Here is a 16,518-nt window from a genome sequence, read left to right on the forward strand (position 1 = left end):
GTGCTTGGGCCCCTGCACCCGCATGGGAGGCCGGGAGGAGGCACCTGGCTCCTGGCTTCAGATAGGTGTAGTTCTGGCCGTAGCGGCCATTTGAGGAGTGAACCAACAGAAGGAAGACCTTCTCTCTGTCTCTCTTTCTCACTGTCTAACTCTGTCAAATAAAAAAATTTTTTTAAAAAAAATATGAACAAGAAGTCAAAGCTATAAAGTAGGAGACTCACTGTCCAGGAAATATTACATTACAAAGCCCACATGTGTAACTTCTCCAGCAGCACCTCAGATGCAGGTCCCTTCTATATCAGAATATTTTGACCATAAATTATAAAATAAAAAAAAAAAATAAGTATTTGAAAGAAAGAAATAACTTTCATCTTCTAATTCACTCCCCAATGCCCACAACAGCAGAGGCTGGGCCAGGCTGAAGCCAGGAGTGGAGCTTCCCACACGGTTGGCAGGGACCCTGTCAGCTGCCACCTCCCATGATGGCACAATGGCTGAAAACTGGGATTGCAGTGGAGCGGAGACCTGAACCCAGGCCCTCCGATGTGGAGTGCTCGTGTCCATGTGGCACCTTAGTCACTGTGCTAAACGCCTGCCCTTGTTGATTGGTTTGTGTTTCCTTCAGTCTCCTGTTAACAGGTCTGGAGGTTGGTGGTCCTGGGGTTGGTTAAGGCTCACCTGTGTCAAGGTGGGTGTCTTGTCTGTTGTCCTCAGTGATTGGCCTTGCTCCAGGACTGCCCCCTAGAGGTGATAAGAAGACTGCCACAGGGGCTGGCATTGTGGTGTAGTGGGTAAAGCTGCTGCCTGAAGTGCTGGCATCCCATATGGGCACTGGTTTGAGTCCCGGCTGTTCCACTTCCAATCCAGCTCTCTGCTGTGGCCTGGGAGAGCAGTAGAAGATGGCCCAAGTGCTTGGGCCCCTGCACCCACGTGGGAGACCTGGAGGAGTCTCCTGGCTCCTGGCTTCAGATTGGCCCAGCTCTGGCTGTTGTGGCCATCTGGGAAGTAAACCAGCAGATGGAAGGCCTTTCTTTTCTTTTCTTTTCTTTTTTTAAGAATTTATTTATTTGAGAGGCAGAGTTACAGATAGTGAGAGGGAGAGACAGAGAGAAAGGTCTCCCGTCTGTTGGTTCACTCTCCAAATGGCTGCCACGGCTGGAGCCTGAGTGAGAAGTTGGCCTGTTCCTCCCTCTTGTTCTTTTTTAAGAGCAAAACTCTGCGGAGGCCTCGTAACTGCAGATTTTCCTTTCCAGATCCTTCCGCACCCATTGCTGATGCCACCCCTAACTGAGACCTGCTCTCCTTAATGTTGTGCTCCTGTAGTAAGAGAGGGGCCGCAGGCTGGCCGCTGACACCTCTCGCACTGCTTTGCCTCGGGTTGGTGGTGAGACCTCATTTCTGAGGTGTGGCATGGCGCTGGCCAAAGTCTGTAGCATGTTGGGGTGGGCTCTGTGGTGCAGCAGGCTACGCTGCCACGTGGAACCCAGCATTCCATGTTGGAGTGGCGCTTTGTGCTCGGCTACTCCTTGATTTAGATCCACTTCTTGCTAATGGGCCTGCAAGGCAGCGGATGATGGCCCAAGTACTTGGGTTCCTGCTGCCTGTGAGGGAGGCCCGGGTGGAGTTTCTGGCTCCCGGTCTCTGTTGTGAACATTTGAGGAGTGAACCAGCAGATGGAAGGTCTCTGCAGCTGTCTCTCCCTCTCTTCTCTGTCACTCTGACTCTCAGGTCAAATGGATAAATCTTTGTTGGTTTTTGTTTTGTTTTTAAAAAGTAGATAACATCTAGGGCCCCTGGCAGTGCTGTTCACAGTCCTTGGTTTGGTGCAGGCCAGGTGAGCTTTCTTCCTTTACAAGGGTATAAACAGAACGTGGTAAATGTGTGCCGATCATCATGCCCAGAAGAATCTTGGTTGTGAGAGGAGACCAGAGTTCCTGGAGGACGCCTCGAGTAGCCAGCCCGAACCTCGCCTCTGAGCTGACTTCTTTACCTCTCATGCCTCAGAGAGCTGAGTGAGCATGTGAGGAGCACCCACAGGTGCACCCGCCCAGGTCGGTGCTTCATCCAGCCATCCTGATGTGTGGGGGCACCTGAGCGTCACTGTCGCGGGCACTGGTGTAGTTTGCCATCAGCATCGCCATGAGGGTGCCTGAGCCAGCTTGAGTGTAGCTGCTGAGGGAGCACTTTTGTTTTTCGTAGAAGCGGAAACCCCTATCTGTCCTCTGCTCAGCCTCGTCTGGGTGTGCCCCGGCCGCTGAGCAGCCTGCCCCCGTCCTCAGTAAGCCACAGTGCTGCGCTTCACGCCTGTGATGGTTGTGATGGGACACGTGTTCTTAAGCTGACAGGATGCACACCCAGAGCAGTGGCATCACAGGGTGACAGACGGGCCCCACTTTAAGAACATCTGACCATATAAGGAGGGAGCGTCTCAGCTACCAAATAATGTCTCACTTGGCCAGAAAATTGTGGCAGGTTTCCTATTGCATTTAAAATAGGATTCGTGAATAAAAATACTGTTTGCACACAGGAGCCCATAACTTCTGAAAAGGGAAATATGCTTCTGTTGGGCATTTGGGGTAAGTAGATCGAAAATAAAAATAAAACCATCTTATAAGAACTAGAAACCAAATTCCACTTTTAATTCTGAACGGTTTATATATAACTCTACAACCTTACCCTTTTCTCCTGCTCCAGATTTCCACAGCAGAAGAGGCACAGACAGCTCACACTAGCAAGGGAGGAAGTGACAGGCGGAGCACGTGGGTGGGTGGACACAGCATCAGCAGGCAAGGCTGTTGTCCCACTCTTGCCCTGCTGTGTTGTTCTACTTGAGATGCTATCCTCTGTGAGGCCTGGACTGAGATGTAACTGCTGGATTCCTGCCCATCCTGCTGACAGCCTCCTCTGAGCACACAGACACGTGCTGAGGTCTCTCCAGTAGGGTCCCAGGAAGGCCTGGGGAAGAGGGTGAATGTGAGATACTGACGTGCCTGACTTCCCTTCCTTTCAGAAATGTTCTCACTGCCAGGAGGCAGGCGCCACCTTGGGCTGCTACAACAAAGGCTGCTCCTTCCGATATCATTACCCGTGTGCCGTTGATGCAGGTAAGAGGGGGCCACAGACCCTCATCCAGCACCTCCGAAGAGTTGGGACACACAATCTTATTCTCTCCCTTCTATATAAAGAATATATATATATTTATATCTTTGTATATTACATATATAAAGAATATATATATCCCTTCTTTATATAGTTCTTTTTGTCTCTCCTGACTCTGTTCTGTTTGTAAATCCTAAAAAAATGCAACGAGCATAATGCAAAGGTATGAAATGGTATAGTATGTTTTATTCATCTAATTCCCATATTATTTATTTATTCAAGTGGACATTCTCAGAATTGTACAACTCTCACAGCAGATTTTAGGACATTGTATCACATCACTTAAAAACTGCTAACCATTAGCAGTCACTCACCTTCCTTCTCCCCCCAGCCCCTGGCTCTGAATTTGCCCATTATGCACATTACATGTAGATAGAATTACACATTATGTGGCCTTTTATAACTGGCTTCTCTCACTTTGCATAATGTTTTTAACATTCATCCATGGAGCGTGCATCTTTTTTTTTTGGCAGATGACATTTGATCATAAGAGACACAGTGTGTGTGTCTGTCTATTGATCGGTCGATGCACATTCGGGTTGTTCCTAGTTTGTGGCTGTTGTGAATAGTGTGCCGTGTGTACACAGTCTTTGTGTGGACAAGTGTGTATGTTTTTCATTCTCTTGGGTAGCTACCAAGGAGAGAAACTTCCGGAACCTTTGGAGGCACTGCCAGAGTGGTCTCCAGAGGTGTGCAGTCTGCATCCCCAGCAGCAGAGCGTGACTGCAGTTTCTCCACGTCCTCACTGACACTTGTTGTTCCTCCGCCCTGACCATCCCCGGGCCTGAAACAGCCCTCACTGTGCTTTTCCCTGATGGCTGGTGATGCTGAGCGTCTTCATGTGCTTATTGGCCGTTTGTACACCTCCTTTAGAGAAATGGCTGTTTGATCCTTTGCCTGTTAAATAGGGTTATCTTTTTATCGTTGAATTTTATTTTATTTTTTATTTTTGACAGGCAGAGTGAACAGTGAGAGAGAGAGAGAGAGAAAAGTCTTCCTTTTGCCATTGGTTCACCCTCCAATGGCCACCACGGCCGGCGTGCTGCGGCCGGCGCACCGCGCTGATCCAAAGCCAGGAGCCAGGTGCTTCTCCTGGTCTCCCATGGGGTGCAGGGCCCAAGCACTTGGGCCATCCTCCACTGCACTCCCGGGCCACAGCAGAGAGCTGGCCTGGAAGAGGGGCAACCGGGACAGAATCCGGTGCCCTGACCGGGACTAGAACCCGGGGTGCCGGCGCCACAGGCGGAGGATTAGCCTGTTGAGCCGCGGCGCCAGCCTTATCGTTGAATTTTAAAAATCATTTGCCTTTCTGGATGAAGTCCCTTATGAGACAGACACATCATTTGGAAACACCTTCTCCTTTCTATGGCTTCGCTGTTTTCCTGTGTGTGAGGTCCGATTTACCTTTTTCTCCTTACATTGTTTGTGCTTTTGATGTCATACTCAAGGGACCATTGCCTAATTTAAAGTTATAAGATTTGTACCTGTTCTCCTAAGAATTGTGTAGCTTTATCTCTTACATTGAGCTCATTGATCAATTTTGAGTTAGTTTTTAGGCTTTGTGTGAAGTGGGAACCCAAATTCATGCATTTGCATGTGGGCGGCCGGTTGACCTATCTCTGTTTGTAGAAATGACTGTTCCGTCCTCATGGAATGATGCTGGCACCTGTGTGCAACCTTTTGATCACATTTTTTGGCCCATTTCTATAGGTCGGTTTATCTGAAAAGCAGAGTTAAGGGAGGGTGGGCGGGGATTGATTGAGCTTCCATCCTCCGGTCTTCTCTCCAAACACCCACGACATTTGGACCTGGGCCACGCTTAAACTAGGAGCCTCGGACTCCACCCTGGTATCCCACATGGGTGGCAGGGACCCTAGTACTTGAGCCATCCTCCACTGGAAGAGGTGTTCCTCCCCAATGCATCACAGCTGTGCTGCCCGAGCTTGTCCAGCCGGCTCTGCACCTGTGCTGGCCAGCCGCTAGCCACACATAGCCACTCGAATTCAATCTAAAAGTCCATTTCATTTCTTTGGTCTCAGTAGCCGTATTTCAGTGGTCACATTGTACTCATGGATCCTTTTCTGAAGCCTGCATTCGTACTCTCTCATACTCCCTCCCTCCCTCCCTCTCTTTTTAAGATTTACTTGTTTGAAAGTCAGAGTTAGAGAGGCAGAGAGAGAATTCTTCCATCACTGGTTCACCCCCAGATGGCCATAATGGCTGGAGCTGCACTGATCCAATGCCAGGAGCTTTTTCTGGGTCTCCCACAGGTGCAGGGGCCCAAGCACTTGGGCCGTCTTCTACTTCTTTCCCAGGCCGTAGCAGAGAAGTGAAGCAGCCGGGACTTGAACCGGTGCCCACATGAGATGCTGGCACTGCCGGCGCACTTTCATATATATATACTTTTAATTTGCTGTCCCTCAGCACCAGCGTGCTCGCCATCAGGAAGTTCTCCTGAACTGTGCTACCCCAACCCTTGAGAAAAACTGGACCCAGGGGCAGGGCAGCCCTGCTGTTGTGAGCCGGTCACCAGCTCAGCTGGTGCCTCAGCATGCCTGGGGCACCGTGTGCTGCTTCACCTGCCGCTCACTCCCTGTTTCTGTGCGGAGACCAGGCAGGGCCTCCCTCATTAGCTGCTGAGGCTTAGTAAGTAAGTGCTGTCTCTGCTGGAGCCTGTCACATGCACCTGCCCAGTGAAGCTGGTAACGCCTCTCTCTCTCAAGATTGATTGATTGATTGATTGATTGATTTGAAAGAGTTATAGAAAAGGAGAGGCCAACAGAGGTCCTCCATCCACTGGTTCGCTCCTCAAATGGCCGCAACAGTCAGGGCTGGGCCAGGCCAAAGCCAGGAACCAGGCGCTTCATCTGGGTCTCCCATGTGGGTGCAGGGGCCCAAGGACTTGAGCCATCCTCCACTGCTCTCCCAGGTGCATTAGCAGGGAGCTGGATGGGAAGTGAAGCAGCCAGGACTGAAACTAGCACCCTTGTGGGACCCCAGCACCACAGGCAGTGGCTTTATCCGCTGCGCCACAGCGCCAACCCCAAGCTGGTAGCATCTCCCCAGCAGAACTTGGTGACCCAGTATTCAGTGAGGGGGAGACTCTGGATCGAGGGCAAGCTCTTGGGCCTGTGGCTTTGCTGCCCCCATGTGCAGAGCTGGGACAGGGGAGCAGCTTCAAGCAGAGAATGGCACCCTGGATCCTGCAGTGTCTGCTCTGTGGGTATGGGTGCTTGTGGTCACCCAGCCTTGTGAGGAGCTCTGGTCTGTAAGGTGTATCTTCATGGCCAGGAAAGGTGTTCCCTGAACGACGCTCAGATCGTAAATAAGGCCCTGGTCTCTTGCAGGAAAGAGCAGTTTAGCATTTTCATCTCTGCCTTGGTGTCAACTGCCCAAACCTTCAATGAGCTTTGCTGTCTCTGGGAAAACTTTTATTGCTGGGATGTCTCCATGGAGACGGTCTGTGGCTCCTGCAGCTCCCCAACCTCATGTTGATCTGCACCTCTGCTGTCACGTGAGCTGTTTGGTGATGCTTGCTCTGTCATGGGCTGGAGGCCACCGTGGCCTGCCTGTGTTGTGTGCCAGTGTTAGGAGTAATGGTGACATCCAGGAAGATTGTAGCTGAGCTGGGGACAGGGTCAAGTTCTGAAGGCCAGTAAACCCCTCCCTCCGTCCGGCTCGTGTGGTTATCAGAGAGCTGTTTCCTTTTCCCACACCGGTTAGATGTGCTGACTGAGCCCCTCTGGGCAGTGTTGGGTAGTGCTGGGCCCTGAGAGATTCTGCCACAATCCTGCTGTTCTCTGGTCTCCCCGAGCAGGGCCAAATTGGACATAGCCAAGAAGAGGCTCCTGGTGCCCTTGGTGCCTGGGCTCTCCAGCTGTAGTTTTAACCATTCCCAGAAACGGGAGTTCCAATTCCTTGCGGCCCGTGGGGAAGTACGAGAACAGGAAGGAGTACTTGCGCCCTTCCTGCGTGTCTCTTGCTTCCACTGTCTGGCAGATCCCTGCAGCAGACAACTGTTTGACAAGAACCTGGCCCTGGTCGCAAGTTGCCTGTAGTGTGTGCTTCCGTTGTCTTGTTGCCTTTGTGCTCTTAGCTCAGAGGGAATGTGTGTCCTGTCTAGAGACGTATTTTATAATGGTCCAGCAGAAACCGAGCCACCTATTCCTTTCTGAGGGGGCCCTTTGCCGCTGGCGTGGCCCCCTTCCTGGGTTCTGTAAACCCCTGGGGCACTGGGGTGGCCAAGCCCCACGGGTGAGGCACCGAGGCCTTTGGCCAGCACCATGCTGCTCCAGCCCGGTGAAGAGAAAGTGCTTCCCTGAGCTCCAGTTGTCTGACTCCTATGTTCATGAACTTCCTGGCGGATTGGAGCACCGGGAGTCTTGGTCATGCTGTGTACTTGTGGGTTTTAAATGAACACATTTCATTTACTGTGAGTTGTCTGCTCGGGGAGGGCCTGGAGGTTGGCAGCTGCCTGCTGAGTTCCCAGGCCTGGAGCAGACCCAGCAGGTGGCGCTGTGACAGGGCTCGCCGCGGTAGGAAGAGATGCAGGCGCCTTTTCTGATTTGTTGAGGATCCAGAAGACCTGAAAGTGTTCCTCTGTGAGCTCCTTTGCTTCCCCCTGTTTCACGTGAAATCTGTGGGTGCCCAGGCTGCTGATCAGGGCCTCAGCTGAAGCCCGAGTTAAATCGTGAACCTAACAAGGGCCAGTGCCACGGCTGCCTCCCGCTGCAGGCCTGGGGGCTCTGAGAATGTGTGCTCAGTGTTTACTAACATTCGGCCACCACGGCCTGCGCCAGTGCCGCGGCTGTCGGTCTCCAGCAGCTGCGCTGTGTGGCGTGAACTCGGTAATGAGGCCTCCTCGCCCGCTCCACACACCGCAGAGTCCCACGCACCCTCAGGCACCTGCATCCTCGCTGTAGTCGTGGGAACGCTGAGTCACTTTTCCTCCGAGGAGGAGAAGTCCCGCCGTGGGATCCTGGATGAGGTGACCCAGGCCAGGACGTCTGTGCCTCCGTGGTTGTGCGACGCAGGTGACAGTGGGGCCTTGGGAAACCTGGGCCCTCTGCAGCGAAGAGGACTTTTTACAGGGAGGTGCTGGCCTGGGTCTCTGGAATGGCCTTCGCCTAGAATCAAGGATTTTTAAGAATACTATTTAATAGAAATTGTCTCTTATCAAAATAATATATCATTGTGGACGTACAGAAATAAAAAACCACCTGTAATGTTAATAACCACAGAGAACCATTGTTATGTTTTGGTATGTTTCCTTCCGTCTTCTTTTTTTAATGTATAGAAAACATTTAACAAGACTGTGAGTATACTTGACACATTTGGATGTTCTGGTTTGTGTACTGTCCTTCATTTGTGGTCTCTCGGGTTTTCCTGTTGGGAATCACACTGGGCCTCGGCCTCGGCCTCTGTGGTCTGTGCGCCCGAGCAGGCCCCCCTGACTGTCTCCTTCTGCCTTGCAGACTGCTTGCTGCATGAAGAGAACTTCTCGGTGAGGTGCCCCAAGCACAAGGTGAGTCGGGCCCAAGCCCCTGTGCTGCCTGGTCCTGGCGCTGCAGGGAGACGGGTCGAGGGGGTCAGCACCCTGTGTGGCAGGAGGGCGTTAAGAGAAGTTAGAGGATCACACTCTTCCACTTCCTAGTAACTGCTGATTGGCACTTCAGGTGGCAGAGCTGGCGTGTGGCCGGGCCAGTGCGCAGCCTAATACAGACTGTAGGCCTCCAGGAAACTCAGTCCTTCCAGGCTGTCACTGGGCAGGGGCCCTGATGGTGCACAGCTGCTTCTGTGGAAGAGTGTTCTCTTGACACCTCTCTCCGGGAAGGGGGGAAGGGGAGGGTGGACAGCCTGTGTGCAAGGGGTAGAGGGGGCGGGGATGCAGCCAGACCCCTGCCTGGGCGGCATTGTCTCTTCCCACAGAGGTGACACTGACACCTGGTGGTCACTGGCTGCTCACAGGCCTCAGTCCCCAGAAGGTGCTAGAAGAGGTCACGGGAGGGCTCAGAACTCCTCTGGGTTCTCCTGAACTTGTCTCCAGAGGCAGGGTTCTGCTGCCAAGCGTCGCGTTCTGCCGCAGAGGCCCTGTCTGAACTCAGTCTCCTGTTTGTCATTCAGTACTGACTGCTTTTTCCTTCCTGTCCGTGTGCCCTTCCTGTCCTCACTGTCCGCCCCTCCCTCTCCTGTCTCCTCGCTGCTGCTGTGCTGCTGTCAGCCTCCCCCCCCGTGCCCTCTCCCCGCCTTGCAGAACAAGACCGCGAAAGGCAGCCTCAGCACAGAGCAGTCGGAGCGGGGGTGAGGGGGCGGTGTCTCGCGGGAATGGAAAGGACAGCAAGCACAGGTGAGTCGGGCGGCCGGGCCCCGCCGTCACCCCTGTGTGGCCCCGCGGGTGTCGTGGCCTCTGCCTCCCGCTCACGCCAGGCCGCACCACCACACTGAACCGTGTGGATTACGAACACCAGGTGGAGAAATGGGCTTCCCTTTGTCGCTCAGCTCCGCACAGAGCCTGGGCGGCTGCGGTGGCTTTGGGTCTGTCCTGCTGCCTGGGCGGGGTCTGGCTGGCCCTCCCTGGAGTCAGCCTTCAGGGCAGAGCGTGACCGCTGCTGGGGCAGGGGCTTCTGCCAGACGCCTCGGCTCTGCCCCTCTCGAGAACGCTTCTAGCCAGAGGACTTCGTTTTCAGCATTTTTGTAAAATTTAGTGTTTTCTTTTGAAAAGCACAAAATTCTCCAGGTTTTGCTGTTTGAACCCCCACTCCCCTTCCCCCCCCCATACTGTGAATGACATCCTTTTATTACTTTTTAAAGATTATTCATTTGAGAGGTAGAGTTACAGAGAGAGGGAAACACAGGTCTTCCATCCACTGGTTCACTGAAATGGCCTCAACGGCCAGAGCTGGCCAGTCAGGAGCCAGGAGCTTTTTCCACGTCCCCCTCAGGTGCAGGGGCCCAAGCACTTGGGCCATCCTCCGCTGCTTTCCTAGGCCACAGCAGAGATCTGGATCAGAAGAGGGGCATCTAGGACACACAAACCCGTGCCCATATAGGATGCCAGTGCCACAGGCGGGGAGCCCACCAGGCCACAGCACTGGGCACCATGACTCCTTTTTATGGAAGTACAGAGGGCTGGCCGGCGCCACGGCTCACTAGGTTAATCCTCCGCCTGGGTGCCGGCACTCCGGGTTCTAGTCCCGGTTGGGGTGCCGGATTCTATCCCGGTTGCCCCTCTTCCAGGCCAGCTCTCTGCTATGGCCCGGGAGTGCAGTGGAGGATGGCCCAAGTGCTTGGGCCCTGCACCCCATGGGAGACCAGGAGAAGCACCTGGCTCCTGGCTTCAGATTGGCACAGCGCTAGCCATAGAGGCCATTGAGGGGTGAGCCAGCGGAAGGAAGACCTTTCTCTCTCTCTCTCTCTCTCTCACTGTCTAACTCTGCCTGTCAAAAAAAAAAAAGAAGAAGAAGTACGGAGGGTAAGAAAAATCCTCTCAGGTTTAGTAGACTTCAGGATCTGATTTAATTTTACCTTCTAGAAATCTCAGGAGGTTGAGCCTGCGACCCGGGGTGGGGCTGGCCGTGCCTCTGCTGTGCTGAGCCTTGCTGAGTCTGAGAGAGAAGGAGAAGGAGAGGAAAACCAAACGCAGTTGGGGGCGGGGGGCTTGCTTCTGTGGGATGAGGGTGGGTAGGGTTCTCGTGTGTTCTCAAAGGAGGGCTGCTGTTTGGACTCCAGGGTCTGAGCCCCCCAGCCCCCTGTACCTGCCCCTTGAGGGCAGCAGCGTGTCCCAGACTGTTCTCTTCCCCTGGAAGTTTCTGCCTTTCTCTGAAAGACCCAACAGCGATTTTAGGGAAAAACCAGATTCGTCTCAGAATACGGCCGCTTCCTGTTCTGAGAGGCCAGCCGTGAGCTGGGCCGAGGGGCTCCCCGGTGCCTTCCTGGTCGAGGTGTCGGTGAGCGCCTTGCTTTTTCTTTCCTCCTTCCAGGGAGTGGGGTTGGCCGGGGAGGGGTCCGTGCGGAGCAGGACAGGTGCCGTCATCAGTGTGTCCTTGGCGCACACGGACCCCCGAGGGCTCCACAGGCCTTCCCGGACCTGCTCACTGGCCCGATCAGCCCTCGGGGCAAGGCAGTGGCAGTGAGTGCTGTGCTCCTGGGCTGGCGAGTCGCTGCCCACACAGGCCCTGCCATCTTCCCTCGGGGCCTGAGACCCGGTCAGGACAGTGCTGTCATTGTTCGGTGCTGGTTGCTTCTGTCTCAGAATGCCAGCCTGTGTTTGCGAAACAGAGCCGGTGAGGGCCTGGTGAGCAGGTCTTGGGGACTCTGTCCCCCTCGTGCTCGCTCCGGCCCCTCCCAGCAGACCAGACTCCTGTGACGGCAGCGAGCCCCGTCATTGACTCCTCCCAGGGCGATGGCGTGGCCTGCCCTTCGAGTCCCGTGAGGTGGGGCCGTTCACCTCGTGGAGGGGAAGGACAGACGTCCCGCCAGGAGGCAGCTTCCTTTTCGTGGTTTTTCAGCTCAGCGGAGTGACCCTCTGCCCAGGGTGTGCCGTAGGATTGTGCCGAAGCCCCGGTGAGCAGGGACAGAGGCGCACCTGCCCTCAGTGCCCTTCATGTGGCCCGTGCTCGACAGAGCTGTGGTTATCTGAAATCCCAGCGAGACAGGGAAGGCACAGTGGGTGTGCGCCGGTGCCCCACCCCCAGGCGTGGGCCTGGCCGGGGTCACTCACTGGCTCTGCCTCAGCCTCTTCTGTCCAAGGGTTCTCTCAGGAAATGACCCTGCTAGCGTGGTGCGGCTCGGCTGATGCCCCGCTGGTTACGTGTCCAGTCAGGTTTCTGTGGCAGGGGCTGGGAGGTCAAGGCACAGATGGGACCCTGGAGAAGCGGGCTGTTCCCAGCACCGAGCCCACACTAGACCAGTGACACAGAGAAGTCTTTGGACAGCTTGGCCCATGGGTGTCCACACTGTCCTTGGCTGGGATTGTCACTGTCTCCCTGGTTTCCACATAGCTGGTGGGCAGGCTCCAACATCGGGACCTCTATACCCTGTCCCTGTCTTATCACACAGTAAACACGGTGGCCCTGGGATCCAAGCGGTGGGAAGCGATGACTTGCATCCAGGCTGATGCTCTGTCCACTGCCCTGCACAGAACAGCCAAGGAAGGAGGCGAGCCAGGTGGAGACGGGAGTCACACAGCCCGCCCACCAGGAGCCAGTGCCGCATCCGGGCTCTCCGTTTCCCAGGCTGGTTTGAGACGTGCCAGGATAGCACCTCCTGAGGGGAACTGGGACCCGTCCCCCAGCCCCCGCCCGGCCTCCTGTGGATCTTGAGCGGCTGCCCCTGAGCAACAAGCTCTGTCCTCGCGAGCCGTCCTTCAGTCCTGCCCTTACCCCGAGGTTCTCAGACCGCAGTCCAAGCTCACAGCCCCGCCTTGTGTCTGCAGGAGTCCCTGGTGAGGCCCTCCCGGCTCCCAGCGTTTCCCTCCGAGCTTCTTGTGCAGGTTGTCCTTGTGCCCCGAGCCCCTTGTCTCTCAGTCCCGCCCTAAATCCCTGTTTAAGTTGCCCCCTCCCAGCACCATCCACCCTCTGTAGACCAAGCCGCGTGTGGGCAGGACACCCACAGTCTTTGCACTGTCCTGGGAGGACCTGACCCTGCCCCTCCAAGTCAGTACAGATGAGATTTCCCTCGGGGGGATTCCCATGAGTCTAGGCCATGAGGAGGTAGGCCCTGGCCGGGTCCTGACCGGGAGAGATGGTGTGGAGAGGGTGATGTCCTGCGTGGTTGGGACATAAAAGGTGCTCGGGTTCAGGTCACAGGGTAGACGGCAGCAGGATGACACAGGGCAAGCACGCCGGGGGACGCTGGAGGCCTTGGCCTGCAGCTGCTGAGCGTCCAGGTGCCTTCATTTGAGGGGGGGGGGGGGTCTTCATGTCTCCATTGGCTGCTTCACTCCCCAAATGCTTGGAACAGCTGGGACTGGGAGTCTGCACCTCCACCTGGGTCTCCCAAATGGGTGCCAGAGACCCTGGTACCCGGGTGGTCTGTTGCCTCCCAGGATGCTCATGAACAAGGAGCCAGGACTCAAGGCCCTCGATACGAGGTGTGGGTGCTGCATGAACACCTGCGGCCGCACACCTGCCCGGGGTGCCTCTAGAGAGCGTGAGTCACCGAGCACCAGGCTGCCGGCTGAGAAGCTCTCTGGGCTCCTAGCCAGGCACAGCCCCGTCCTCTCGGCCATGTCCCAGGTACTGGGCTGTGGGAGAGCTTTGCTGACTGCTAGCCCGGTCCCCTCTCTGATCAGCGTGTGGCTTTGGCCACAAGGATCACCTGCCCGTGCTTCAGCTTCCTCATCTTGAGGACGGGGTCGGAATTCTCAGTCACTCAGAAACTAAACCTCCGGCTGTGGCAGGAGGGCCTGGGGGCCCCCGGCTGTGGTAGGAGGGCCTGGGGGCCCCCGGCTGTGGTAGGAGGGCCTGGGGGCCCCCAGCTGTGGTAGGAGGGCCTGGGGGCCCCCCCGGCTGTGGCAGGAGGGCCTGGGGGCCCCCGGCTGTGGCAGGAGGGCCTGGGGGCCCCCGGCTGTGGCAGGAGGGCCTGGAGGCCTCTGGCTCGGGTCAGGACCATTCTCCATACTGAAAGAACCAGACTTTGGTTTTTGTTTTTTAATTTCAAAGATTTATTTAATTATTTTTAAAGACTTATTTATTTGAAAGGCAGAGTTGCACAGAGAAGTAGAGGCAGAGAGAGAGGTCTTCTATCCACTGGTTCACTCCCCAGTTGGCCACAGTAGCCAGAGCTGCACTGATCCGGAGCCAGGAGCCAGGAGCTTCCTCCGGGTCTCCCACGTGGGTGCAGGGGCCCAAGGACTTGGGCCGTCTCCTGCTGCTTTCCCAGGCCACAGCAGAGAGCGGGGTCGGGAGTGGAGCAGCCCATATGGGATTCCAGCAGTGCAGGCAGCGGCTTTACCCACCTCACCACAGCGCCGGCCCTTGTTTATTTTGAGTCAGAGTTAGGGAGAGAGACAGAGAAAGATCTTAAAAGTGACTGTGGAGGGGCCAGCACCCCAGCACCCGCTGGAGCACCCGTCTGAGTCCGGCTGCTCCACGTCAATACAGCGCCCTGCTTACTTCACCTGGGAAAGCAGCGGAGGACGGCCAGGCCGCCTGTCTGCCCCCACCCCCAACTCTGCCTTCCAAATAAATAAATCTTCAAAAAGTGCCCCTGGAGAGGACGGGGCCATTGTATTCAGGTCGTGTTCTGGGTCGCCTAATCGGCAGAACCTGGGAAAAGCTGTTGGGAAGGCTGACAGATGGATCCCCAGGGCCGCCAGGGCCCACCGTTCCCTCTGCCCCAGGCAGCCCCGTGGTGCCATCGGTGCACAGGGAGGCAGGCTGTGGTGCTGAGGTGGCGGGCCGGGGGAGGAGGAAGGGCAGTTGCCGCTGTGTCCCTTGCTCCCCCGGTGGAGGCATCCCCCATCCACAGCGAGGTTCCTCTCTCCTGGCTATTCCTGGAGGGGTGCCTGTTAGCACACTTCCGAAGGGCCTGCTCACCTGGGGTGGCATCTGAGCGGCACAAGGCCCAGTGTGTGATGCTGCTGCTTCCCCTCTCCCTGGGCTGCAAGGCAGGGGCTCCAGCCTGAGCGGAGACCTGGCCCATGGGGGCTAGGGAGGCTTCTGGGCCCCACAGCCACTTTCAGGACGCCAGGGCCTCGTTCCCGGCCTTGTGGCTGAAATCTTGGCTGCTCTCCTGCTTTTGGTGCTCTGCCAAGCACTTAGGGGCAAAGCCGGGTGAGACGGCGCACGTGCACGTGCCTGGCCTGGTCCCTCCTCCCTGGCCACCTGACACCTAGTGAGGTCCATTGGAAGCAGAAAAGATGGTGAGCCTGGCTCCCGGGTGCTGGTGGGGTCAGCAGGAGTCTGAGGGGAGCCTGGCCCCCGGGTGCTGGTGGGGACAGCAGGGGTCTGAGGGGGGCCTGGCCCCCGGGTGCTGGTGGGGACAGCAGGGGTCTGAGGGGGGCCTGGCCCCCGGGTGCTGGTGGGGACAGCAGGGGTCTGAGGGGGGCCTGGCCCCCGGGTGCTGGTGGGGACAGCAGGGGTCTGAGGGGGGCCTGGCCCCCGGGTGCTGGTGGGGACAGCAGGGGTCTGAGGGGGGCCTGGCCCCCGGGTGCTGGTGGGGACAGCAGGGGTCTGAGGGGAGCCTGGCCCCCGGGTGCTGGTGGGGACAGCAGGGGTCTGAGGGGGGCCTGGCCCCCGGGTGCTGGTGGGGACAGCAGGGGTCTGTGGGGACGTGGGGTCCCGTGCGCAGCAGTGAACACCTGTGCTGGGCGCCAGGGCGGCCATCCCCGGCTTCCAGGGTCAATTTCTGGGCTGGATACCTAAGGAACTGCTCTGACTTACCACCTGGGTGCCCACGAAGGTCTTTGTAGGCTCTGAGCTGACCCAGCGCCCCCACAAGGGTCATGGAACCACCTTCCGGGGCTTGGTGGGGTTGGGGGCAGGCGGACTGACGTTTTCCAGCTCCGTGAGCTCAGAGAACGAGCGGAGACCCTGGGAGGGATGTTCTTCCTGGAGCGTAAGGAACTGGCTGTGTCCGCTGGAGGAGCTGTGACAGACACGGCTCAGCTGGCAGCCTTAGCCACCTCTGAGGACAAGCCCACCCGCAGGACCCCTGCCCCCGCTGACCTCGGGCGCTTCGCCTCATCTTCCAGGTCCGAGCCTCGGTGGCCGCTGCGTTGGCCTGGGTGTGTCCTGCCTTAGCACACCTCCAGAGGTTCTGCGTGCGGGGTTCCTGCCCAGAGCCCCACCCCAGGGCCCCCGGTGATGGGACCGTGCACTCAGCACCTGTTGTTGTCTTCCAGGTGAGACTGTGGAGATGAGAAGGTGGTGGACACTTGTGATGGAATGGAAATCTTCCTATGTGCAGCCACGCCCCGCCCCGCCCCGCCCCGCCCCGCCGTGCCTGCCATGCCAGCACGTCCCTCCCAAGTTCTCACATCACACACAAACCGGTGGCACCGCAGGAAAGACAGACCCAAGATGTTGGAATGGCTGTTTCCATGGACACAATCTCCATAGTGACAATGTGGGGGGGAGGGGGGAGGGGGGACGAAGGGGAAAGGGTGGGGGGAATTAAAAGGGAGTGATAAAAATATATATATATAAATCTATTTTTAGTCTGGAAAGACCTGGTTTAAATGAAAGGTGCGCTATCCCTTTTGATTCTATTTTAAATTTATCTAGTTAAAGAACTCCAAATTTGTTCCAATGACAGTGAAATTGAACTGAACCAACTCATCTCGTGCAGGGCGGGAGGGGTGTGGCTTTGTCCCGCAGCCTGTCCCACACATTCAGAGGACACCAGACCCAGGGCTGG

General features: G+C 56.5%; 1 protein-coding gene across 5 annotated transcripts in view; it reads left to right on the forward strand.

The window, feature by feature from the left end:
- The window catches only part of TCF20 (transcription factor 20), a 189,189-nt gene extending 172,955 nt beyond the window's left edge, over positions 1 to 16,234 (forward strand). For 3 of the 5 annotated variants that reach the window (XM_062202750.1, XM_062202752.1, XM_062202751.1), the window contains exons 3-6: positions 3,011 to 3,104; positions 8,634 to 8,683; positions 9,380 to 9,505; positions 16,004 to 16,234. In XM_062202750.1, the coding sequence (XP_062058734.1) occupies positions 3,011 to 3,104; positions 8,634 to 8,683; positions 9,380 to 9,463 (228 nt within the window). In that variant the 3' untranslated portion in view covers positions 9,464 to 9,505; positions 16,004 to 16,234. The remainder of the gene's footprint in view (positions 1 to 3,010; positions 3,105 to 8,633; positions 8,684 to 9,379; positions 9,506 to 16,003) is intronic. The other 2 variants (XM_062202753.1, XM_062202755.1) reach the window with 2 other exon arrangements.
- Positions 16,235 to 16,518: the final 284 nt, after the last annotated feature.

Source organism: Lepus europaeus, chromosome 10 (assembly GCF_033115175.1).
Source record: "Lepus europaeus isolate LE1 chromosome 10, mLepTim1.pri, whole genome shotgun sequence".
Classification (NCBI taxonomy): domain Eukaryota; kingdom Metazoa; phylum Chordata; class Mammalia; order Lagomorpha; family Leporidae; genus Lepus; species Lepus europaeus.